The 25,746-nt window shown below is 51.1% G+C and overlaps 1 protein-coding gene and 1 pseudogene across 1 annotated transcript in view; one reads left to right on the plus strand and one right to left on the minus strand.

Annotated features, from left to right (window-relative positions):
* Positions 1 to 5,783: 5,783 nt before the first annotated feature.
* Positions 5,784 to 11,784, minus strand: LOC128946191 (Ig heavy chain V region 914-like; annotated as a pseudogene).
* Positions 11,785 to 12,285: 501 nt separating this feature from the next.
* The window catches only part of LOC128946192 (serine/threonine-protein kinase pim-1-like), a 40,497-nt gene continuing 27,036 nt past the window's right edge, over positions 12,286 to 25,746 (plus strand). Inside the window, exon 1 of the mRNA XM_054290080.1 lies at positions 12,286 to 12,320. Within this exon, the coding sequence (XP_054146055.1) occupies positions 12,286 to 12,320 (35 nt within the window). The remainder of the gene's footprint in view (positions 12,321 to 25,746) is intronic.

Below are 25,746 nucleotides of genomic sequence, written 5' to 3' on the forward strand. Positions count from 1 at the left end.
CCAGCAGGGTCAAGGCCGCCCAGAGCCCTGCGGGACAAAGGGGAGATGGGGATGAGGCGAAAAATCCACCCAAAATGTTGATTCCTCCATGCAGATCCTGATGTGTGCCCCAAATTGTGGCACTTTCTCCTCCTCCCGATCCTGCCGGCCCTCCCAGGTGGGTCGAGGCCCCTTTTTGGATCTGGTCACCCCCAGCCCAGCCCATGCCCGGATCCGGGGCCTCATCCCTATCTCCCCTTTGTCCCGCAGGGCTCCGGGCGGCCGTGACCCTGCTGGAGTGCGAGGGGGGGCCTCCAGCCCCCCGGGGGGTCCCTGCGCCTTCTCTGCCGAGGGTCTGGGTTCGATTTTGGGAATTTCGGCATGCAGTGGGCTCGACAGAGACCCAGGCAGGGGCTGGAGTGGCTCGCAGGGATCATCAGTACTGGTGGCAGCCCAAGATATGCCCCATCGGTGCAGGGCCGGTTCAGGATCTCCAGGGACAACGGGCAGAGCTCGGTGACGCTGACCATGAACAACCTCAAGGACGAGGATTCTGCCACCTATTTCTGCGCGAAATGTGATTTCGCTAATTGTAATTATGAAGGTTATTGTATTGGTGTTAGTTTAAGCCCTGCCTTTGTTGTCGGGTCCCCAAATGTCCCCAGCCCTCAGACCCTTCCCCCAAACCTCACCCATTGACCCAGCCCGTGACCCTTTATTCCCATTTGCACCCATGGTCACCACTGAACCCCAACCCTAACTGGTTCTGCCCAAAAACTCAACCATTGGCCCCAAGCCTTCACCCGTGACTTCCAATTGGCCTCCTCCAAATGAGGACCCCTCCCTCCTCCAAATGAGGGAGCTGGGGGAGATTTGGGTGAAATGGGAAAAATTGGGGGAAAGTGGACAGTTGGGGCAGCAGGGGCAGAGTTGGGGGAAAGTGGCCGAGATTGATGAAAAGGGCTGGAATTTCGTGGGGAGATCAGAGGACTCTGGGACATTTGGGAACAAAGTGGAGGGATTTGGGACCAAGACCAGAACCAGCAATAAATGCCACACCAACAGTACCATCACTATTGGCACAACCACCATCAACACATTTGGCACAGAAATAGGATCCGGAATCCTCATCCTTGAGGTTGTTCATGGTCAGGGACATGGAGCTCTGCCCATTGTACCTGGAGATCCTGAACCGACCCTTGAACGATGGCACGTAGGAGATGCTGCCACCATTGTCCTTGATCCCTGCGATGAATTCCAGCGCCTGCCTGGGTCTCTGGCGCACCCAGAACATGAAGAAACCCCCAAAATTGAACCCGGACCCTTGGCAGAGGAGGCGCAGGGACCCCCCGGGGGGCTGGAGGTCCCCCCTGCACTCCAGCAGGGTCACGGCCGCCCGGAGCCCTGCGGGACAAAGGGGAGATGGGCACCAGGCCCAGCTGTGCCATTCTCATTCCCAGCACAGAGTCAGACACCATTCCCTCTCTCTCTCTGTCTCTCTCTCTCTCCCTCTCTCTCTCTGTCTCTCTCTTTCTGTCACAGGATTTTTCCTGGAGCAGCACAGGGAGAAGAAGAAGAGGAAACAATTCCCATCTCTCCTCGCTTCTCCTGCTGTTTCTGTGCGTGTGGAATGTGTCAGGGGGATTGTTCCCCTCCAGGGATTCATCAGCTGGGTGCTGCTGAGGATTGTTTTGTTTCCTTGGCCAATGGGCTCCAAGCCGTGACCTGGCTGTGTCAGACACTCGTGGGGATTCTTTAGGATATTTTAGGGTCTTTTGTACAGAATTCTTTTAATATCTCTTTAGTATAGATGTAATATAGCATGAATGAGATATAATATAGTATTAATGAGATACAATATAGTATTAATGAGATGTTATATAGAATTAATGGGATATAATATAGTATTCATGAAATGTAATTTGGTATTAATGAGATGTAATATAGTATTAATGAGATGTAATATAGTATTAATGAGATATAATATAGCATTACTGAGATGTAATATAGTATTAATGGGATATAATATAGAATGAATGAGATATAATATAGTATTTATGAGATGTAATATACCATTAACAAGATGTAATATAGTATTAAAGAGATGTAATATAGTATTAAAGAGATGTAATATGGAATTAATGAGATATAACATAGTATTAATGAGTTATAATATAGAATTAATGAGATATAATGTAGTATTAATGAGATATAATATATTATAAATGAGATGTAATATAGTAATAATGAGATATAATATTGTATTAATGTAATAAAATATAATATTAATGTAATATAGTAGAGATTTAATAGAGCAATTGTTCAACATTCTGCATAATGGAGTCAGATGCCGTGACCCTGCTGGAGTGCGGGGGGGACCTCCAGCCCCCCGGGGGGTCCCTGCACCTCCTCTGCCGAGGGTCCGGGTTCAGTTTTGGGAATTTTGGGACGCAGTGGGTCCGCCAGAGAGCCGGGCAGGTGACGGAGTGGCTGGGGGGGATTAAGAGCGATGGTTCCAGCACTGGCCACGCACCCTCAGTCAAGGGCCGGTTCAGGGTCTCCAGGGACAACGGGCAGAGCTCGGTGACGCTGACCATGAACAACCTCAAGGACGAGGATTCTGCCACCTATTTCTGTGCCAAATCTGTTAATGTTTGGTATGATCCTGCTGGTGTTGTTTATAGATTTGACTGTGCCCCCCATCCCCGTGTCCTCCCCTGTCCCCGTTGCCCAGACCCTTCCCCCAAACCCCCAGCCCACACCCAGCCCTTGACCATCGATCCCAACCTTGCTCTGCCTCAGCCCCAATTCTCACCCGCTGACCCCAAACCACAACTCCTGACCCCAAATCTCCTCTTTGTGCCCCAAACTTTGAATTAAAGTGGAGAGTTGAGGCCAAGATTAAGACTTGGGTCAACTTTCTTGCCAGGTATGGAGAATTTGCGGAAGAACCGCTTTAGGGTTGGGACAGAGTCAGGAATGGGCAAAAGTGTTTGGGTTTTGGGGAAGGGTCTTGGATTTGGGAGCCGGTCAGGACGTGGCCACGGGGTCCGGACCAAAACCATCCACACCAGCACCAGTACCCCAATTGTTATAAGCAGATTTCCCGCAGAAATAGGATACGGAATCGTCGTCCTTGAGGTTGTTCATGGTCAGCGTCACCGAGCTCTGCCCGTTGTCCCTGGAGATCGTGACCCGGCCCTTGACCGATGGCGTGTAGCTGGTGCTGGAACCATCTTTCTTGATCACTCCAATGTATCCCAGCCCCTGCCTGGGTCTCTGGCGCACCAAGTACAGGGTGGAATCCCTGAAATCGAAGCCGGACCCTTGGCAAAGGAGGCGCAGGGAACTCCCCGGGGGGCCTGGAGGTCCCCCCCGCACTCCAGCAGGGTCACGGCCGCCCGGAGCCCTGTGGGACAAAGGGGAGATGGGGATGAGGTGATGCAAAAGTCAGGCGAAGGTGTCCAATTATTGAATGGGTGGATTGGGACTAATTGCACAGTTTAAGGCACTTTACCATTCAGGATACATCTGTTGGAGATCTGGGGACAAAGAAAGGGATTTCGGGGCAAAACCAGTGAAGGTTTGGGGATGGGGGAGCGGCAGAGACCCTGCTGGAGTGCGGGGGGGACCTCAAGCCCCCCGGGGCGTCCCTGCGCCTCCTCTGACGAGGGTCTGGGTTCAGTTTTGGGAGTTTTGGAATGTTCTGGATCCATCAGAGAGCCGGGCAGGGACTGGAGTGGCTTGCGGGGATCAGCAGTGGTGGTTACACGGAGTACGCGGGTTCGGTCAAGGGCCGGTTCAGGGTCTCCAGGGACAGCGGGCAGAGCTCGGTGACGCTGACCATGAACAACCTCAAGGACGAGGATTCCGGATCCTATTTCTGTGCCAAAGCTGCCTATAATAATTGGGGTACTGCTGCTGGTGTGGATGGTGTTCACCTCATCCCCATCCCCGTGTCCCCACCTGTCCCCATTCCCCAGCCCCTTCCCCAATCCCCAGCCCCGAACCCCATTCCTGTCCCTGTGTCCCAGCTCTGAGCTGGCTCTGCCCCAAATCTCAGCTCTTCGCCCCAAACCTCAGCTCTTGGCTCCAACGCTCAGCCAAGGTCCCCAAACCGGGGTGCAAATGGTCGAGATTTGGGGAAAATGGGCCAGATTTGGTCTGTGTCTGTGACTCAGATCCACCACTGAAATTCTGGGCCAGAACAGGTCCAGTGTGGGGCAATGTGGGATTTGAGGGCCGAGACTGAGCTCAGGGTGAAACCAGCTCTGATTTGGGGCCAGGAGCTGAGATTTCAGGCCAGAGCAAGGCAAGGTTGGGACAAAGGGTCAGGAGTGGAGGGAAGGGTTGCGGCACGGGGACAGGGAGAAAACCATAAACAATATTTGCAGCACCCCAACCAGCACCATAACCATCAGCACCCCTGGCGCAGAAATAGGATCCGGAATCCTCGTCCTTGAGGGTGTTCATGGTCAGCGTCACCGAGCTCTGCCCGTTGTCCCTGGAGATCCTGAACCGAACCTTGACAGACGGCACGTAGCGGGTGTCTCCACCATTGCCCCAGATCCCTGCGAGCCACTCCAGGCCCTGCCCGAGTCTCTGATGGACCCACTGCATGGCAACACTCCCGAAACTGAACAGAGGAGGCGCAGGGAACCCCCGGGGGGTTGGAGGTCCCCCCTGCACTCCAGCAGGGTCACGGCCGCCCGGAGTCCTGCGGGACAAAAGGGAGATGGGGATGGGAAACCTGATTGGTCGAGGGCCTCAAAGCAGGTGTGGTCTGCTGGAAAACTGGACTGGACCCACCTGGGAGGAGGATGATGAACTCCAAGGGACCCAATGTGGGGCCGAGAGTCAGGATTTGGGTCAACGGTTGAGCTTTTCCATCCCCTTTGTCCCGCAGGGCTCCGGGCGGCCGTGACCCTGCTGGAGTGCAGGGGGGACCTCCAGCCCCCCGGGGGGTCCCCGCGCCTCCTCTGCCAAGGGTCCGGGTTCGATTTTGGCAGTTTTGGGATTGGCTGGGTCCGCCAGAGACCCGGGCAGGCGCTGGCGTTCGTAGCACAGATCAACACTGTTGGCACAACTCACTATGGAGATTCGGTCCAGGGCCGGTTGACGATCTCCAGGAAGAACGGGCAGAGCTCGGTGGTGCTGACCATGAAAAACCTCAAGGAGGAGGATTCCGGATCCTATTTCTGTGCCAAGGATTCCTATGGTGGCTGGAATGCCGCCCATGCCATTGGTTTCACTCCCGATGGTTGGGTTGGTGCTTGGGGTTTCAGCCCCGTCCCTGTCCCCAGCTGTCCCCAGACCCTTCCCCAAACCCCCCTGTCCCACCCCTGACCCTTTGTCCCAGCCCCGCCCCCTTTGCCCCTACGCTGCCCATTGGCCCCAAACCCTCACCTGGATCTGGCCCCAAACTCAACACTCGGCCCCAAATCTCCCCCTCGTGCCCCAAAAGTGCCCCAAGGGTCAAGATTTGGGGACAGTGGGTGAGGTTTGGGTCAGCGGCTGCGGCTGAGAGCCCAGGATGGGGATTTGGGGCAGAATCGGGCGAGTTTTGGGGCCAAAGCAGGAGGGCTTGGGGCAGAACCAGTTTGTGGGTTTGGGGTCTTGGGTCACTATTAGTGGAAATGGGGGAGATCTGGGAAAAGGGGTCAAGAATGGCGTCAAGGGCTCAGATTTGGGTAAAGGCTCTGAGATTTGGGGACAAGACGGGCTCCGGCAAGGGCGCTGCCACCACAGGCAAGGTCAATAAAAACAGCACCAGCAGCCCAAGCAGCACCAGAAACTTTGGCACAGAAATAGGATCCGGAATCCTCGCCCTTGAGGTTGCTCATGGTCAGCGTCACCGAGCTCTGCCCGTTGTCCCTGGAGATCGTGAACCGGCCCTTGACCGACGGCGGGTAGATGGTGCTGGAACCATCGCTCCTGATCCACGCGACGAATTCCAGCTCCTGCCCGGGTCTCTGGCGGATCCATGACATGTCAAAATTCCCCAAACTGAACTCGGACCCTCGGCGAGGAGGCGCAGGGAACCCCCGGGGGGCTGGAGGTCCCCCCCACACTCCAGCAGGGTCACGGCCGCCCGGAGCCCTGCAGGACAAAGCGGAGATGATTAAAAATGAGAAATGTGATTGCTCCAGAAGCGGAAAAGGTGCGTGTGTTCCAGAAAAAAGGGGCGGGACCCACCTGGGAGGGGCAGCAGGGGCAGCAGGGCCAGGAGCGGGAGGGACCTCAAGGCCAAGGCCGGGATGTGCTGGGGCTGAGGTCCCGGGGGGTTTTGGGTGTTGTTAACGTGGTATTGCATTGGAAATCAATGTGGAACCCTGAGGAGAAAGTGTCCAATTAATTAATGAGAATATTGAGTTTAATTCCAGCTTTTGAGTAACTTCATGATACCCAAAAAATCTGGTGGAGATTTGGGACCAAACCAGTGCAGTTATGAGTGAAATTGGTGAGGATTTGGGGATGGGCTCCGGGCGGCCGTGACCCTGCTGGAGTGCGGGGGGCACCTCCAGCCTCCCAGGGGGTCCCTGCGCCTCCTCTGCCAAGGGACCGGGTTTTATTTTGGCAGTTTTGGGATGGACTGGTATCGACCGAGGCCTGGACAAGGGCTGGAGTACGTCGCAAGGATCAGTGACACTGGAGGTTACACCGAGTACGCGCCATTGGTCAATAGCCGGGTCACGATCTCCAGGGACAACGGGCAGAGCTCGGTGATGCTGACCATGAACAACCTCAGGGATGAGGATTCCGCAACCTATTTCTGTGTCAAAGCTCCTTGTGGTGGTGGTGCTGCTCCTGCTGATTATATTGACGGTGCTCGTGATGTGCCCATCTCCGTGTCCCTGTCCCCGTTGCCCAGACCCTTCACCCAAACCCCCAGCCCACACCCAGCCCTTGACCACTGATCCCAACGTTGCTCTGCCTCGGCCCCAATTCTCACCCGCCGACCCCAAACCACAACTCCTCACACCAAATCTCCACTTTGTGCCCCAAAACTTGATTCTGAAAGTGGATACTTCTGGTCATGGGTTAAGATTTCGGTCAATTTTGCGGCCAAGAGTGGAGAATTTGGGGCAGAGCCAGAGCAGGGTTGGGAGATGGGGTCAGAAATGGGGTCAGGGGCAGAGTTTGGGAGAAGGGTCTGGGGAACCTGGACAGGATGGGACACAGCCATGGGGATGGGGTCAGAACCATCAGCAGCAGCACCCCAAGTATCATAGGCAGCTTTCCCGCAGAAATAGGAACCGGAATCCTCGTCCTTGAGGTTGTTCATGGTCAGCGCCACCGAGCTCTGCCCGTTGTCCCTGGAGATCCTGAACCGGCCCTTGACCGACTGCGAGTAGAAGGTGGTGCCACCACTGTTGATGTATGCCACGAATTGTAGCGCCTGCCCGGGTCTCTGATGGATCCAGAACATTCCAAAACTCCCAAAACTGAACCCGGACCCTCGGCACAGCAACGTCAGGGACCCCCCAGGGGGTTGGAGGTCCCCACCGCACTCCAGCAGGGTCACGGCCACCCGGAGCCCTGCGGGACAAAGGGGAGATGGGGGTGAGGCCAAAGCTCAACCCTTGACCCAAATCCTGACTCTTGGCCCCAAATTGGGACCCTTGGATTTCATCACTGTCTTCCCTGGTGGTGTCCCGCCCCTTTTTACAGAAAGCCACACCTACTTTGACCCCACGGCCAATCAGGTTTCCCATCCCCATCTCCCCTTTGTCCCGCAGGGCTCCGGGCGGCCGTGACCCTGCTGGAGTGCGGGGGAGACCTCCAACCCCCTTGGGGGTCCCTGACGTTGCTCTGCATCGGCTCTGGGCTCACTCTGGCTAATCACGACATGTTCTGGATCCGCCAGAGACCCGGGCAGGGGCTGCAGTTGGTCGCCCACATCACCTACAATGGAGGCTACACCATCTACAGTCCATCGGTGCAGGGTCGGTTCAGGATCCCCTGGGACAACAGGCAGAGCTCAGTGACGCTGACCATGAACAACCTCAATGACGACAATTCCAGATCCTATTTCTGGTGCCAAGCGTATTTCTGGTGGCAATGCTGTTATTGCCAGTGCTTTTGGCCCTGTCCCCATCGCTGTGTCCTCAGCTGTCCCCAGACCTTTCCCCTGTGGTCACACATGGCCAGCGTCACCGAGCTCAGCCCACTGTCCCTGGCCGTGCTGACTCGGCCCTTGACCGATGGAACGTTCCAGGTGACTCCACCCTTGCACCCATCTGCTTCTCTCAGCATGGAGCCCTTGGCTCGAGATCAATTTAAACAGTTTCATCTCCCCAAAATTTCAGGTGTTTTTTGGTAAAAATGTGGGTTTATTCTCCAGAGCTCGCAGAGAGGATTCCAGCCCAGCACCAAGGAGCAGCCCCAGACACCGAGGCCACTGAGGGAGAAGTGAAGCCCCAGGTGGGAGTGAGGGAGGGAGGGAGGAGAAGATGCCGCGATTTTGGGGCTCCGCAGCCTCCCCCCACTTCCTCCCCGGCAGCTGCCGGGGCCCGGCCGGGGCAGGGAAGGAAACAGAAAGTTCCTGGTTTTGGTCATTGTGAACATCTGTGTTTGGCAGAGGGCAGCTCAGCCTCGGGGCGCTGCGGAAGAGCGCCGGCTGCACACAAAGCTTTGTGTGCAAAGGGCCCTGGAGCGATCCCCGTTCCACACTGGGACGGAGGGGAAGGGCCAGACTGGGGAGAAATGGGGAAAATTGGGGCAAAACTGGGAATTGGGGAAGTGATGGTGGAGTTTGGGGGAAAATATCTGAGATTTGGGAAACTGGGGTGGGGATTTGGAGGAAGGATCAGAGAATTTTGTGATTCTTGGGAACAGTGAGGAGAGGGCTTGGGACAACAACCACCATCAACACCATAAGCATAAGAACCATGACCACAAGCACTGGTGTAACATCTGGCACTGAAATAGGATCCGGAATCCTCGTCCTTGAGGTTGTTCATGGTCAGTGTCACCGAGCTCTGCCCGTTGTCCCTGGAGATCCTGAACCGGCCCTTGACCGACGGCGCGTAGTTGGTGTAAGCACCAGTGTTTTAGATCCTTGCGACGAATTCCAGCCCCTGCCCGGGTCTCTGGCACACCCACTACATGGCAAAACTGCCGAAACTGAACCCGGACCCTCGGCAGAGGAGGCGCAGGGACCCCCCGGGAGGCGTGAGGTCCCCCCCGCACTCCAGCAGGGTCACGGCCACTCGGAGCCCTGCGGGACAAAGGGGAGATGGGGATGAGGGAACAAATCCACCCAAATGTTGATTCTTGCTTTCAGACCCTGATGTTGGCCCCAAATTGGGACCCTGGGACCTCCCCATCCTCCTCCTGCAGCTCCTGCTAGCCCTCCCAGGTGGATCTCACACCCTTTTTCTGGCATGGCGGTGCCCACTTTGGGTCCATAACCAATCCAGCTCCTCCTCCCCATCTCCTCTTTGTCCTGCAGGGCTCCGGGCAGCCGTGACCCGACTGGAATGTGGGGGGGACCTCCAGCCCCCCGGGGGTTCCCTGCGCCTCCTCTGCTGAGGGGCCGGGTTCGATTTCAGGAGTTACCCCATGAGCTGGGTCCGCCAGAGACCCGGACAGGGGCTGGAGTGGCTCGCAGGCATCTACAGTGATGGTTCCTACATCTACTACGCGCCATCGGTCAAGGGCCAGTTCCCGATCTCCAGGGACAACGGGCAGAGCTCGGTGACGCTGACAATGAACAACCTCACGGACGAGAATTCCGGATCCTATTTCTGTGCCAAAAGTTGGGCTGGTTGTTGTGGTCCTGCTGCTGGTAAAGACATTCATTGTGATGATATTGGTCATGATGGTTTTTTTCTGAGTCTTCATTTTTTAGTCCCTTCTGTCCCCAAACTCAGACCATTCCCTGAACCTCAGCCCTTTACCCTTTGTCCCAAATCTCCCCCATTTGCCCCAATGGTCCGCACTGACCCAAAACCCTCCCCTGCTCCTGCCCCAAATCTCAACCATTGGCCCCAAAACTTCACCCCTGACCTCCTGTTCAGGCCTCCTCCAATCAGGGCCCGGGGAGCTGGGGCAGATTTGGGTGAAATGGGCAAAATTGGGGGAAAGTCGAGAGTTGGGGCAATGATGGTGGACACTTGGGGAGAAGATCAAGAATGGGGTCAAGGGTTGTGATTTGGGGCAGGATTTTGGGATTTTGGGACATTTGGGGAGCCAGGGATGGGGGTTTGGGTCCACCACGAGCATCATCACCATGTCCAGAGCTCCCAGAGAGGATTCCAGCCCAGCCCCAAGGAGCAGCCCCAGACACCGAGGCCGCTGAGGGAGAAGTAAAACCCCAGGTGGGAGCGACGGAGGGAGGGAGGGAGGAGAACATGCCGCGATTTTGGGGCTCCGCAGCCTCCCCCCACTTCCTCCCCAGCAGCTGCCGGGGCCCGGCCGGGGCAGGAAAGGAAACAGAAAGTTCCTGGTTTTGGTCATTGTGAACATCTGTGTTTGGCAGAGGGCAGCTCAGCCTCGGGGCGCTGCAGCAGAGCGCCGGCTGCACAAAAAGCTTTGTGTGCAAAGGGCCCTGGAGCGATCCCCGTTCCACACTGGGACGGAGGGGAGATGGGGATGGGGCGATGCAAAAGTCAGACAGAGCTGTCGAAATATTTAATGGGTGGATTGGGGCTCATTGCAGGGTTGAAGGCACTTTACAATTCTGGAAATCGCTGTTGGAGGTTTGGGGCCAGACAAAGGGAATTTGGGGCAAAACCAGCGAAGGTTTGGGGATGGGGGAGCGGCCGTGACCCTGCTGGAGTGCAGGGGGGACCTCCAGCCCCCCGGGGGGTCCCTACGCCTCCTCTGTCGAGGGTCCGGGTTCAGTTTCAGCAGTTTCTCCATGCTGTGGATCCGCCAGAGACCCAGGCAGGGGCTGGAATGTCTCGCGGGGATCAGCAACGATGGTGGCAGCACCTATTACGCGCCGTCGGTCAAGGGCCGGTTCACAATCTCCAGGGACAACGGGCAGAGCTCGGTGACGCTGACCATGAACAACCTCAAGGACGAGGATTCCGGATCCTATTGCTGTGCCAAACGCACTGGTGCTGGTGTTGCTCCTTATGCTGCTGATGTTTGACATTTCGGCCCCATCCCCGTGTCCCTCCTGGCCCCATTCCCCAGACTCTTCCCCCACACTCCCACTCCTGACCCCACTCCTGACCCTTTGTCCCAACCCTGCCCTGCTCTGGCCCCAAATCTCAGCTCCTGGCCCCAAATCAGAGCTGGTTTCACCGTGAGCTCAGCCTCAGACCTCCAATCCCAACCATTGCCCCCAGATTGGACCCGTTCTGGCCCAGAATTTCAGTGGTGGATCTGAGTTACAGCCACGGACCCAAATCTGGCCCGTTTTTCCCAAATCTCAACCATCTGCACCCAGGTTTGCAGACCTTGGTTGAACGTTGGAGCCCAGAGCTGAGGTTTGAGGCCAAGAGCTGAGATTGGGGCAGAGCCTGCTCAGAGCTGGGACACGGGGACAGCAATGGGGTCAGGGGCTGGGGATTGGGGAAGGGGCTGGGAAACGGGGACGGGAGGGGGCAGAGCCATGGAGATGGGGTCAACATTATAAGCATTATTCCCCGAATAATTATCAGCAGATTTGGCACAGAAATAGGATCCGGAATCCTCGTCCTTGAGGTTGTTCATGGTCAGCGTCACCGAGCTCTGCCCATTGTCCCTGGAGATCCTCACGCGCTCCTTGAATGACGTCCCGTAGCTGGCGCTGGAACCGTCCCTGCTGATCCCCACGAGCCACTCCAGCGCCTGCTTGGGTCTCTGGCACATCCAGAACATTCCATTGCTCCTGAAATCGAACCCGGACCCTCGCCAGAGGAGGCGCAGAGACCCCCCGGGGGGCTGGAGGTCCCCCCCGCACTCCAGCAGGGTCACAGCCACCCGGAGCCCTGCGGGACAAAGGGGAGATGGGGATGAGGGAAAAAATCCATCCAAATGTGTATTCCTGCATGCAGATCCTGGTGTTGGCCCCAAATTGTGGCACTTTCTCCTCCTCCCCATCCTGCTGGCCCTCCCAGGGGGCTCGAGGTCCCTTTTTGGATCTGGTCACCCCCAGCTGGACCCACACCTGGATCCCGGGCCTCCTCCCCAACTCCCCTTTGTCCCGCAGGTCTCCGGGCGGCCGTGACCCTGCTGGAGTGAGGGGGGGACCTCCAGCCCCCCGGGGGGTCCCTGATGTTGCTGTGCAGCACCACTGGGTTTGATTTCAGGAATTTTGGAATTATCTGGATCCGTCAGAGACCCGGGCAGACACTGAAATACATCGCCAGCATGAGCAGCAGTGGTGGCGGCACCGGCTACGCGCCGTCGGTCAAGGGCCGGTTCACGATCTCCAGGGACAAAGGGCAGAGCTCGGTGGTGCTGACCATGAACAACCTCAAGGACGAGGATTCCGCCGTTTATTTCTGCACAAAACGTGCCAGTAGTACTTATGGTTCTCAGAGTGCTGCTGCTATTGGGAGCGGCACCGTCAGTGTTCCCACCACCGTGATGGTCACCAACTGTCTCCACAGTGACCCTTCCCCGAGTCCCCAGCCCCTGACCCCAATCCTTTCCCCGTGCCCACCCCCTGCTCTGGCCCTGCCCCACATTCTCAGCTCCTGGCTCCACATCTCAGCTCGTGGCCCACTCAGGGCCATTTTGGCTCCTGGGCTGGCCCCGGCCCCTCTGCCAGGATCCCTGGGCTGAACTCGCCCAACTGTGCCCAAATCTGCGCTGCTGGCCCCGAGCAGCCACCACTGACGCAAATCCCCAATTCTGACCCAAATCAGGATCCCAGGCCTCAAACCCCAACCTTCAGAGCAAAGTTTGGGGCAGAAAGAGGAGATTTGGGGTCAGGAGTTGTGGTTTGGGGTCAGCGGGGGAGAATTGGGTCTGAGGCAGAGCAAGTTTGGGATCAATGATGAAAGGCTGGGTGTGGGCTGGGGATTTGGGGGAAGGGTCTGGGCAACGGGGACGGGGGGGGACACGGGGATGGGGGTGGGAAAACCTTGGACATCGTCACTACGAGCAGCATGTTCAGGGTAATTATTAGCAGCACACTTGGCGCAGAAATAAATGGCGGAATCCTCGTCCTTGAGGTTGTTCATGGTCAGTGTCACCGAGCTCTGCCCGTTGTCCCTGAAGATCCTGAACCGGCCCTGCACCGATGGGGCGTAGATGGTGTGGCCATTGTAGTGGATCCCTGCGACGTATTCCAAACCCTGCCCGGGTCTCTGGCGGATCCAGTACATTCCCTAACTCCCAAAACTGAACCCGGCCCCTCGGCAGAGGAGCCGCAGGGACCCCCTGGGGGGCTGGAGGTCCCCCCCACACTCCAGCAGGGTCACGGCCGCCCGGAGCCCTGCGGGACAGAGGGGAGATGGGGATGGGGCCAAAGCTCAACCCTTGACCCAAATCCTGACTCTGGGCCGCAAATTGAGACCCTTGGAGTTCATCACCCTCCCCCCAGGCGGGTCCTGCCCCTTTTTCCAGCTGGCCACACCAGCTTTAAGTCCCTCGACCAATCAGGTTTCTCATCCCCATCTCCCCTTTGTCCCGCAGGGCTCCGGGCGGCCGTGACCTTACTGGAGTCCGGGGGGGACCTCCAGCCCCCCGGGGGGTCCCTGCGCCTCCTCTGCCGAGGGTCCGGGTTCAGTTTTGGGTATTTTGGTATGGATTGGCTAAGCCAGAGACCAGGGCAGGGGCTGGAGTGGCTCGCGGGGATCAACACTGGTGGAGGCACCGGCTACGCGGATTCAGTCAAGGGCTGGTTCAGGATCTCCAGGGACAACGGGCAGAGCTCGGTGACGCTGATCATGAACAACCTCAAGGACGAGGATTCTGGATCCTATTTCTTTGCCAAAGCTGCTGCTCCTGGTTGGGGTAATGGTGCTCCTGATCGTTTTGACCCCACCCTTATCGCTGTGTCCCCCCTGTCCCCGTTCCCCAGACCCTTCCCCCAAATCCCAGCCCCTGACCCCATTCCTGTCCCCGTGCCCCAACCCTGCCCTGGCCCTGCCCCGCATTCTCAGCTCCTGGGCCCAAACCTCAGCTCGGGGCCCTGTGGAGGATTGTATTAAGAGTTGGTTAGCTGAGAAAGGCCATCCTGACATAATGCCCCTTGTTAAGCTTGAAAGGGAGGTCAGCAGTCTCTGATTCAGTGACTGCTGACAGGCAAGAATGCCGGATGACCTTGCTGCAACATGAGGAAAGGGAGGTGAGATTAGTCCTGAATATCTGCAGAATGTAACAGAAGAATAAGCACAAGAATGTAGAAGTAGGTGTAGTTGCTGAGATGTAACTAACCAATCCTGAGCTCAACTTTTGCAATATGTATGAAGCTTATTAAGAACTATATTTAACCCGCCGTATTTGATCAATAAATTGGACTTGTATGAACCAATTGGTGTCTGGGTCTCCTTCCTCTGACAAATGGTGGAGAATGCGGGCAACCCCCTGAACGCTTGCTTTCTTGGATTACAAAGAAACTCACCATGGTCGAGGAAGTTGGGTGAGAGTCCTTGCAGCCGGGACGGTGCCAGATTTTAAAAGCACCCTTGAGGATTACAAAAGGTATCTCAAGTCTCTACGTGTCGCAGGAGCCTGGAAGGGCTGCAACAGCGTGCGCTGATATATAGGTATGGATAGGCAAGCGACATACGGTCCCTTCTCCTCATATTTAGAAAGGCAAGGAGTAAAAGGGATAGATTTAAAAAAGGAATTACCAGGGTTATTAGCTTATGGTCATTCTAAAGGGATTTTTGCTAACCCACATACAGTTCATGAGATAGTAGAGTGGAAAAAGTTTGGGGATATCCTGTGGGATACAGTGTTAGATGATGATAAGTCAGCAAAGAAATTTGGCAAGTTATGGCGGGTGGTATTTAACACGTTGCTTCAGCAGGTTTCTGAGAGAAAGGCAGCAGAAAGGGCAACAGAAGCTTATAAGAAGAATATAGGGTATGGTCGTGAGGATGATCCCCTGGCACCTTCTGTAACTCAGATATTTATGCCTAAGGGTCCCCAGCAAAATGGTGTGGAAAATTTTCCTTTAGATACAGTGGAACCATCTGCACCCTTCCTGTCAGAGGGGGAGGGCGAGTTGGATAGTGGAGGTAAGAGCAAGCCAGCTTTGCCTCCGCCGCCAGCTTCAGGCGAGTTGGATAGTGGAGGTAAGAGCAAGCCAGCTTTGCCTCCGCCACCAGCTTCAGGCAGGTTGGATGGTGGGGGTGGGAGCAAGCTAGCTTCGCCTCCGCCGCCAGCTTTGCCTCTGCCGCTTCCCCCGAGCGGGCCGGCTCTAGCGGGGGGGTCACTTCCCTCGCGCGAGTCGACTCCAGTTTCACTGTCAGCTCCAGCGGGGGGGGGCCGCTTCCCCCGCGCAAGTCGGCTCCTGCTCCACCGCCTTCCCCGTGCGAGAACTCGGTGTCTGTACCGAAGTGCCAGCAGCATAGCACCCTTAAAGAGTCAGATCCCATCCCAGGGGCACACCGTGATCTATGGGGGGAGATGGCTCAACAGAGGAGGGAAGCTTGGGCTGCTGTGGCAAAAGAAGTAATGCAAATGGGGGATGGCGAGGCGATGGAAGTAGCCTCTAGTCTTGCATGTCCGGTTACATATACACCACAATATGATGCATAGGGGAACCTTACGCATAATATAGCGGCATATAGTCCCTTAGATTGGAAGTTGTTAGCTCAGTTACGTTCTACAGTTAGTCAGTTTGCAGTAAAAAGTGAACCTGTTAGGCAAATATTAGATTGTCTTTTTAATACTCAGGTTTTATGCCCAAATGATTTAAGAGGAATAGTTCGGTTGATATTTGCTCAGCATCAGCAGTTACACAAAGAGTGTTAGCTACCTTCATTTACTGGGCAAACACGGAATGAAAAAGGTTTTGGGTCTACTGGTGTTACACTTTTAACTGTGGATTTACAAAATAGACCAAAACAAAAAGTGGAAATTACCCATGGCCATCAAAGCATAACCCTTTATGGATTATTGGATACAGGAGCTATTACTGCTTTTACCGATGCAGGAAAGAAATCAAGGTGTGCTGCTGTCACCTGGCAAGAAAAAGGACAATGGAAGCATCAACTCCTTACAGCAGACTCTGCAGATAGCTTACAAACTTTGGAATTGTTAGCAGTAGTATGGGCAATGTCTAACTTACAGGAGCCTTTAAATGTTGTCACAGACTCTATGTATGTTGCAGGGGTAGTCAGACGAATAGAGCAATTAAGGAAGTGAATAATAAACGATTGTATGAGTTATTGATACAATTAAGGAAAGCTTTACGGGAGAGAAATGCAGCGTATTCTGTGATTCATATTAGGAGTCATAAATGGTCTGAAGGTTTAGGAGAAGGGAATGAACATGCAGATAAATTGGTTACCCTACCCATTGATAACTCTTGTCCTATTGATAAGCATACATTGGCCAGAGAAGCACATAGTAGATATCATCAAAATGCAAAAGGATTAGCAAGGAACTTTGAGCTGAGTTTGTCAGAAGCTAAGGCCATTGTTAGAGCATGTCCAACATGTAATTATCATAATGGTGGAATAGGTTTAGGCATTGGAGTTAATCCTCGAGGTTTAGAAATAAATGAGAAATGGCAAATGGATGTTACACATATAGCTAGATTTGGTAAAGTTAAGTGTGTGCATGTCACTATAGATACATATAGTCACTACATATGGGCTACGGCTCAGGCAGGAGAGAAATCTATACATGTTATTAGGCATCCATTAAGTTGTTTCACTGTCATGGGAGTTCCAAAGAGTATTAAAACAGATAATGGTCCAGCTTATGTAAATGCTGAGGTCCAGAAATTTTTGAATCAGTGGTCTGTTAAGCATGTGAATGGTATTCCACACTCTCCTACTGGATAGGCAATAGTGGAAAGAGCAAATGGTACCCTTAAGCAGTATATTGAAAAGCATCAAGATTTGAGAGATCCACAATCATGTTTGGCTAAGGTTCTGTGTGTGATCAAACATTTATGTATTTTTGAGGAAGACGATACCCCTCCTGCAATTAAACATCATCTGAGGTCAGGTCAGAAAAATACTAAGGAAACAGAGGTCTGGCTTAAGTATAAGAACCCGAGTACAGGATTATGGGAAAAACCTGCAAAAGTATTATATTGGGGTCAGGGATATCTTTGTGTTTCCTCACCTACAGGACCTTTGTGGGTGCCTGCTAAGTGGACTAAACCTGTTTTTGATGTAGCCTCTGGTAGACTGTCTCACGGAGGAGGACAAGGAGCGACTGGGGAAGAAACTGCTTCTAGTCCTACAACAGCTACTGTTACAGTTGAAGGGACACTCGAAAGTGGTGGACAGAGCACTGACACGTCACTATCGGACGGCCCAGGAGTTGATTGGTTTTATTGACTCATTATCAACTTTTCGTTTAACAAATCCAGCAAAGGCACCTTGCCTTGACTGTCATGATCCACATTGTGCTGCCTGGATAGCTCTACGTTGTGGGGGTTGTGATAGAACTTTTTGGATAGAACAATCATTATTATGGGATTTGTGGTGTCACATTTGTGAGCATGAGCACATGTGGGGTAAAAACTGGGAAGATGAATTAAGGAGACAGACGGGGCAAAATGCATATGTAGCTTTAAATCTTTATGAGTCTCCTGAACAGAAAATTCTTGCTTATTATCGTTGGTAAGTACAATGTGTTGTAAATAGAATTACGGTTCAGAGTAAATCATGTATAGTCTCTGTAAGGTGTAGAAAATTAGTACCTTTAACGCAATGTTCGATTGTAGGACCCTTCAGAGGGAGTCATGAAAGAGCACTAGACTGCTGCATTGAAAAGTTGCAAAAATTAAGTTTGCAAGTAACAGGACCAGTAAAGTTAGGAGTAGCAAAACTGAAAATAGATAAGAAAAAAAAAAAAAGGTAAGATAGGGAACGACCTCATCTAAATAAGGCTATTAGTGATTGCTAATTAGTTTTCTATGATTAGGGCAATTTCACGTCTATGGGACCCTGCCTTGTGGGATGCTGTAGCTCCATGGGACCCTGCTTCGTGGCATGCTATAGGTGTTGAAGAACAAGAACAGCGATTACGAGATAAGATACATTTTGTATTAAAGAAGGAGCTTGAATTGGTAGCGTATATAGTAAGAAAGGTGAAGAGGTTTTGCAATCACCACCATTGAACTGGTTGGATTGGATCACACAGACAAATTTTAATACTGATCCTTTCCTACAAACACTTACTTGTTATGTTTGTAAAAGGGATGTTGATAAGTGCTATGCATGGATAGCTTTGCATTGTGCAGGTTGTAATAAGGTTTATTGGTACTCACAAAGATCAATAGAAAATTTATGGTGTGGACCTTGTTTCGGGAAGTGGATTCAAGATTTCGTCTGGGTTAGAGCTCTTGAACAAAGCACTGGCCTGCCAGGAAGGGCAGGATTAGAGCTTTTTGAGAGTGCAGAACAAGTGGCTATAGCATATATAAGGTGGAAATTACAGCAAGTACTTAGAGAGCTTGAAATTACTACATCCTCACACATTATAGCAGCTCGCTGTAAAGCTGATTTGCCTTTAAATCTGCCACATGCTATACCTGTAAGCAAGGATGCTGATTTGGAGTTAGATCAGTGTATTCAAAGACTGACTCAGGTCCATTTTAATCGGCCTAACAAACCTGGTAAAAGACAGCGGAGGAAGGAAAAACAGGCAAAGAAGAAAGAAAAATGAGGTTTGTTTTTATTATACTGCTCAATGCTGTAGCAATTAAAGCAGTAGGAATAACACATTTCAGTCAGCCAAGAGAAAATCTATGGGTAACACTTGCTAATCAAATTAATCAATCATCACTTTGTCTTAGTCTTGGAGGGGTTACTAATCCATTTCGAACATGCTTGGTAGGACTTCCAGTGTGGTCTCCTGGAGAATTTTGCAGTTTAATAAGTAATCGAACCTTATGCATGCATAACATGTCAAACATCACATTGCCAGCACAGCAAGGATATACTGCAGGTCAGAGTGATGGCTATCGCCAATGTTTACTAATTCAATCACTTAACACTTCCTTGCATTCTCCTCCTGAAGAATTAGATCTTTTTGGAAGTGCAAATGCCAGTATGCCTAACACCACAGCTGGCGGATGGTTTAGTTTCGAACCCTTAGATGCCCAGAATTTAAATCAACCTAAAGACACATGGGCCACCTTAGATTCATCCCTGAATTTGAGTGAATTCTCTCCACAGCATTACAGTCAATGTAACGGCACAAACATCACGGCACCAATGAAATTACCTACAGGAATATTTCTAATTTGTGGAGACAGGGCGTGGAATGGTGTACCAGCTAAGCCACAGGGTGGACCCTGTTATTTGGGAAAATTGTCCTGGTTTCACCCTAATGTATCCTTGCTAATGCTGCTCAGTCAAACATCAAACAGGAAAAAGCGTAGTATACATGACTTGGACTGCAGCCAGATTGGAGATCAAAAGTTTTGGGGTACATTCAGACAAGTAGTAGTTTCAACTATCTTACCAGGAGGATCTGCCAATAAGGCTATGAATTTAGCAAAACAATTAGGGTGCTGGACAAGAAATGAGCTGAACCAGACATCCCAAATTCTGGACATGATGACTGCAGATGTGCAAAGTGTTAACCATGCTGTTTTACAAAATAGAGCTGCTGTAGACTTTTTGCTCTTAGCACAAGGGCATGGATGTGAAGAATTTGAGGGAATGTGTTGTATGAATTTGTCTGATCATTCGGTGTCCATTCATACTAAGATAAAAGAACTACAAAAGGGACTCCACAATCTCAAAGAAGAAGAAGGTTTAGGAATTGACGAATGGCTTAAAGGCTTACGGCTTGGACCATGGCTAAGGAACATTGTGACATATGCTATCGGCTTACTGCGTGTGATCTTAATGTTTTTGCTTATTTTGCCTTGTATTTTTACTTGTATTCAAAACATGGTTAGCCGTATGATAGCAAAAACCTGGCAAACTAATCTCCTTGCTCAAGAAGAAAACGGGGGAAATGTGGAGGATTTTATTAAGAGTTGGTTAGCTGAGAAAGGCCATACTGACTTAATGCCGCTGGTTAAGCTTGAAAGGGAGGTCAGCACTCTCTGATTCAGTGACTGCTGACAGGCAAGAATGCCGGATGACCTTGCTGCAACATGAGGAAAGGGAGGTGAGATTAGTCCTGAATATCTGCAGAATGTAACAGAAGAATAAGCACAAGAATGTAGAAGTAGGTGTAGTTGCTGATATGTAACTAACCAATCCTGAGCTCAACTTTTGCAATATGTATGAAGCTTATTAAGAACTATATTTAACCCGCCGTATTCGATCAATAAATTGGACTTGGATGAACCAATTGGTGTCTGGGTCTCCTTCCTCCGACAGGAGGCCATACCTGTGATGCGCTCGGTGACATCCAGCAGGGCTTGGCCACTCAGGTGATTCCATTGGTAGCTGAACTCTTTCAGCAGTGACACTTTATCTACAAGGGAAACACACGTTTCTGCTCTCTTTTCTCAGGTCATAGGAGAAAGGACAGTGGGGAGGGAAAGGGCAGGGCCAACCCCATTTTATAAAATAAAGTACATTTCTGCAGATTTTGAATCCTTTTCTTCTTTCCTTCCAGCCTGCTTGGCAGGGTTTTAAATTCCAAAAGAAAAGCTCTGCTTTCACATTTGTAAATCCAAACTTGTCTGCTGCAGCAGGAGCTGTGTAAAACATTTCACATCAGGGATCTTGAGAGTTCAGTCACATGGAAGCAGTGAAAAAGTTTTGCATCCCAGAGCACAAAGGAAGAGCCCCATACTTGGGTCACAGAAAGGCACCGAGTCAGGCAGTTCCTGAGTTCACAGAGCAGCTGGGGAGGAGAAAGTGGAAACTCCTCTTGAAGACCTACCTCTTCAACACTCCTTTTTTCAGGCATATTCCACCAGTGCAGCATTCTCAGAGCTGACATAAATCTATGTGGCAAAGGAATTTAGAGCAGCCCTTGCCTATGTAGTTAATTGCTGTGGCCATCTTGCCCCATGCAAAACAACATGTGGAACAAGGCATCATTGACAGCTGGGTTTATACTTGTTTGTTCTAAAGAAATGAACTTGGTGAATCATCAGTTCCCCTTTGAACATAGAAGACAAAAAAAGTGGATAATAGGCAGCTAATGCCTCTAATGTAGAGCCTTGCAGGTGGCTGCTCTGCAGAAGCTCTGATGGGTCAGCTTCCCTTCATGCCAACAGCAAATCTGTTCATTTGGGAAGTCAGACAGGGCCCAAGCAAACTCCAAACCCCCTTTGCCTCTGAACTGTAGCAGAGCTGTAGCCCAGGACTTGCTCTTCAGACAAGAAGCACAGAGCCAAGGGCTCCTTGGACTGTTGGGAAATGCTGATCCCATTCCAGCCTGTTGGGGATGGTGCATAAGGACTGCACCTGCACAGCCTCTGGTGGGTGTCAGCTGGAGGGTTCCACAGACAAGAGCAGCTGTCAAGGCACTCAGCGCTCTCTTGTGCAGGAGAGACAGAGACGAAGCTGAGGAGAGTCCCTGCCAGGGCTCAGCCTTACCCAAATGAGCAAAGGATTCTTCCAGTGCTTTCACAGCTGCCCCACGAACCCTGGGATCCTTTGAGTTCAGGTTCTTTGTTATTCCTTCCACCAAGCCAATGATCACCGGGTTCAAGGCAACTTTCAGGGCTCCTGTGATTTCAGCCAGCACGTCCAGCGCCCTCTGCTTCACTTTCTTGCGGCTGTCAGATATTCTCAGGACAAAATAATCAAAAATCTGTGAAGAGAACAAGCAAGGTGAAAGCTGGATTCAAATGTCCTTGTTTGAAGAGTGGCTGTAGCAGTCAGCAATGTCAAAGATGAAAGTGATCCTTTCTGTCAGGTCAGCACTCGCTTGCAAAATTTCATTGTTTTCCTGTGGGCCACTCACTGGAATGGTGGCGCAGCCTCATGCTGGTTGAAAGATTTTCTTCTGTTTTTAGGAGGTTTGGCTGGGGACAGAATAGTTCCTACGGTGTTTCTCTCCATCTATAAATCATTAAATCAATTCCATTGATTAATGCTAAAGAGTACCTTTGCTTTGAATGGAAGCAGATGTTTACAATGCCTGGGTTTCTATACAGTTGCCTCAAGTACTGAGGGCAATTATGATTTTACCAAAACTATGGCTGTAGGAGACCTAAGTTTTATTTTGTTTATCTCAGAGGCAGTGTCTGGAGAAGAGCAGGGCTCTGATCAACTCTTCCAAGGTCCAGACCATTTCTCTAAGTAACAGGTGGACTTCTGAAATGTAATGTGTTGTACAGCTCTCATTAGAGCAGGTTCAGTCCCTTGATACCCACATTATCAGGCACCTTTCCCTGGGAAAAGGGAAAAAGCAGCTACTGGGAGGAGAAGGTAGAGATGAGTCCTTAGCTGTTTTCCTCCTTTTCCAAAGAGAAAGAAAGACCCCCAAGAAGGGGGAGCACTGTCTTTACCAAGAGGAATAGGAACAAGGATGGAAATGAGTAGCCAGAGCTGTGCCTGTGTAAGACAAGATGGAGTATATAGAAGTATTCTTTCAAAAAAACAACTGGATTTAAACCAACCCAGCCTGATACTTCTCTTCCCTATGCAAACCCATTTTTGGTCTCGAGAACAATTGCCATGCTTTCAGGGACTGGATTCCCTTCACTTCACCCAACTGGGAGTAGGAGAGAGCAGCAGTTACACCAGCAGAAAATTCTGCCATCATCTGATGAACAGCATCAATAGGCACCTGCCAGACAAATACAGCTGGACTGAAATAACTTGTCCTGAAGCCTGGACCTGAATTACATTTGTCTGGGTAAGAGGGACCAGCGTGTCACAAACAGCCGGGACAGAGTGCCAAGACACACTGAATTAACTTTACTGCTACAGGCTTAGGAAAGGAGCTAAAGGAAAGGAGCAGCGAAGATATTCTACATACTTGGGCAATGTTAGTGGAGATGAGCTGGGGGCTGGTTTTGCACAGGTCTAGGAGGAGTTCCACTCCTTCCATCCTTATCTGAAACCCCTTGGCTTCCAGGAGATGGTAAAGCTTCTGGAGCAGCTCTGTTTCTTCCACAGCTGGAGGTGACATCACCTGGGCTTTTGCATGGGGTAGGAGGTGTCCATCAGAGGGAGATTTCACCCTGGAAAATAAAACCAAATGAGGACCTGGTGGTGATAATTGTCATAGCATGGCATCCCCATAGTGGAAATAATTAGCATTGACTCCATGATTCCAGAAGGCTGATCAATCACTTTATTATACTATACTATACTATACTATACTATACTATACTATACTATACAGAAACTCATCGCCTTTACAGACAGTCTGATACAGACAGACCAGATTGGTCAGTTGAATCCAAACACCATCACCAGTGGCCAATTAAGAAATTACCCTTTGGTAAACAAATGTCCATAACACATTCCACGTGTTCACAACAACAGGTGCAGGAAGTGAAGATAAGAATTGTTTCTCATTCTTTTCTCTGATCTTCTCATAGCCTTCCCCAGGACAATTCCTGGGAAAGTTGTGCCTGCTGCTCTCTATGGAGAGAGCTGCAGCCACAGACAATACCTTCACTTAATTGTGAGCAAAATATCTTGAGCAGCTTTCCTAATTATATGATTTCAAGCAGGAAAATCATATAATCAGGCTTTGAAGAACAACGGGGACCTCATGACAGTTATTACAGGAGACAATCTGCAAGTGACATTCTCCCCACTGCTCACTCAGGAAAACCAAGGATGAGATGCATCTGATCTATCTTCAGATGGCTGCCAGGGCACACAGGTCACATTGCTTTGTGGAGAAAGAGAGACACTACTGCCAAGTTGAAATGACTCCTCATATGGGACGTGTGTGTCTTAGAATAAGGGAACTCATCACTCTGGAGAAGTGTCTCTACAACCAGGCATGACAATCTGGAAAAGTAGCTCAGATGCATCTGAACAGATAAACAGGGCCATATTTGAAGGATTCAGAAAATCAGTAAGAGAGATAAAAACAGAATCCAGACATCCCAGAGCTACATTTCATTTGCTTCCCTAGAGACTTGATCCACAGCTTAACAACCCCACTGGGAGCAGTTCTCCTGGATCAACCTGTCTCTTCCATGAGCACGGGAAGATGCCACCTGTGCTACTGAGGCATGTGGTCACTTTCCTGCCACTGCTGAGCAGGACAGAGCTAAATAAATCCCCTCTGCTATCAGAGGAGAACAGGAACAAGCAGCTCTGCAACTGCCATGAAGAGACAGCCAGGAGCAATTCCTGTCTTAAATGCTGATTGCAGCACAGGGGGAAATAAACTAAACATGCTGTCCATCAAGCAAATTACATGAAGGACAGGAATATCAAGACAAAAAGTCCACATTCAGACACCTGTTGACTGAAGTTGTTCAGGAATTGCCTTGCTACTTACTACTCAAACTTGATACTGTTTGAGGGTAAGAAAACCACGATTCAGCCAGGCCAAACCACATGGATGAGAACTGCATCTTTGTGGAAAGGCATCTTGCTTCCAGACTGAGATTTCTCATCAAAACACCCATCTGAAAAAGACTCCACTCAGATGAAAGAAAAGCCCTGTTTGAATTTACTTGTCCCAAGTCAGGCAGCAGAAACTTGGCCCTCTCAGTACCTCCACAACACTGCCCTTGCCACTGCACTGGATCGTCTGAGCTGCCGCCAATAGGTGTCTGTTTGTCTCTCCTTTTTTGTGGAAACCCTTCCAGAGAAGTTGTGTTCAGCACAATGCAGAAGTAGACATTTTTTATCCTAGAGCATTTGTAGGGAAAGGAAACAATCTGTGGCATTGGTCATCTCTGCCAGAAAGCTTTTCCTGAGGAAGAGGCATGTAAAGCTTGTCATGTGCTTTGTCACATCTGACAAAAGTGCTTAGTACCGTTTGCTAGCAGACAATGTGGCCTGGGGCTTCTTTGGGCCATCGTTCCTCTCCTTCACCGGCTCCTTGACAGATGGGCCTTCAGCCTTCTGGTTTTCCATCCCCTACAAAGACATAGAGAAACCTCATCAATCTTTGGAATATAAAACAGGAAATTCCCTGTTGAAAACACACGGTAGAACCAGGATCACTGCTACCAAGGCTTAGGGAAACATTTCCCAACTTACAGATGGAAACAGACCAGAGATTCAGTGATGCCAACTCTTTGTTTTCAATAGCCCAAGGCAGGTTATTGGTGCTACCAGACTGACAGCAATCTAAAATCCCAAATTCCTTACTCTTGAGCAGAAATGGGAAAAATGCAAACTGGCAGGCAATGAGTGTTCGTGAAGGAAGCAGCAGAACAAACTGGACTCTTTGGAGGTTGGCCCAGTGTGTTGGAAGTTGATTTGGTTCAACACTCACTCTCCCTGTACCTGCATAAAGGCAGGCTCCTGTGGAGAAATGGCTACATGACAGAGGTCATGTAGACATTCACTTGTTAGCCGACCAGGAGCTGGGAAAGTACCGAACACAGCTAGTTTGAGTTTTGCCACTGCAAGATAGCGTGTCCTTGGGCCTAGCTGGGTATGATAACAAGTGGACAGAGAGACGTGGGAAATAGGGAATGTAGGCCCAAAGGAATGAGGAAGAGTTGATGGTATAGTTTAACCAATAGATCACTTGGCTTACAGAATATTCATAGGCTTATTACTTGCTGTATAAGTGTCTGATGCTCTCTTCAATAAACGGAACTTGCTTATCACTCATATTGAG

This window comes from Melozone crissalis, unplaced genomic scaffold (genome assembly GCF_028551555.1).
Source record: "Melozone crissalis strain CALT ecotype California unplaced genomic scaffold, PUWL_Pcris_2 ptg000077l_1, whole genome shotgun sequence".
Taxonomy (NCBI): domain Eukaryota; kingdom Metazoa; phylum Chordata; class Aves; order Passeriformes; family Passerellidae; genus Melozone; species Melozone crissalis.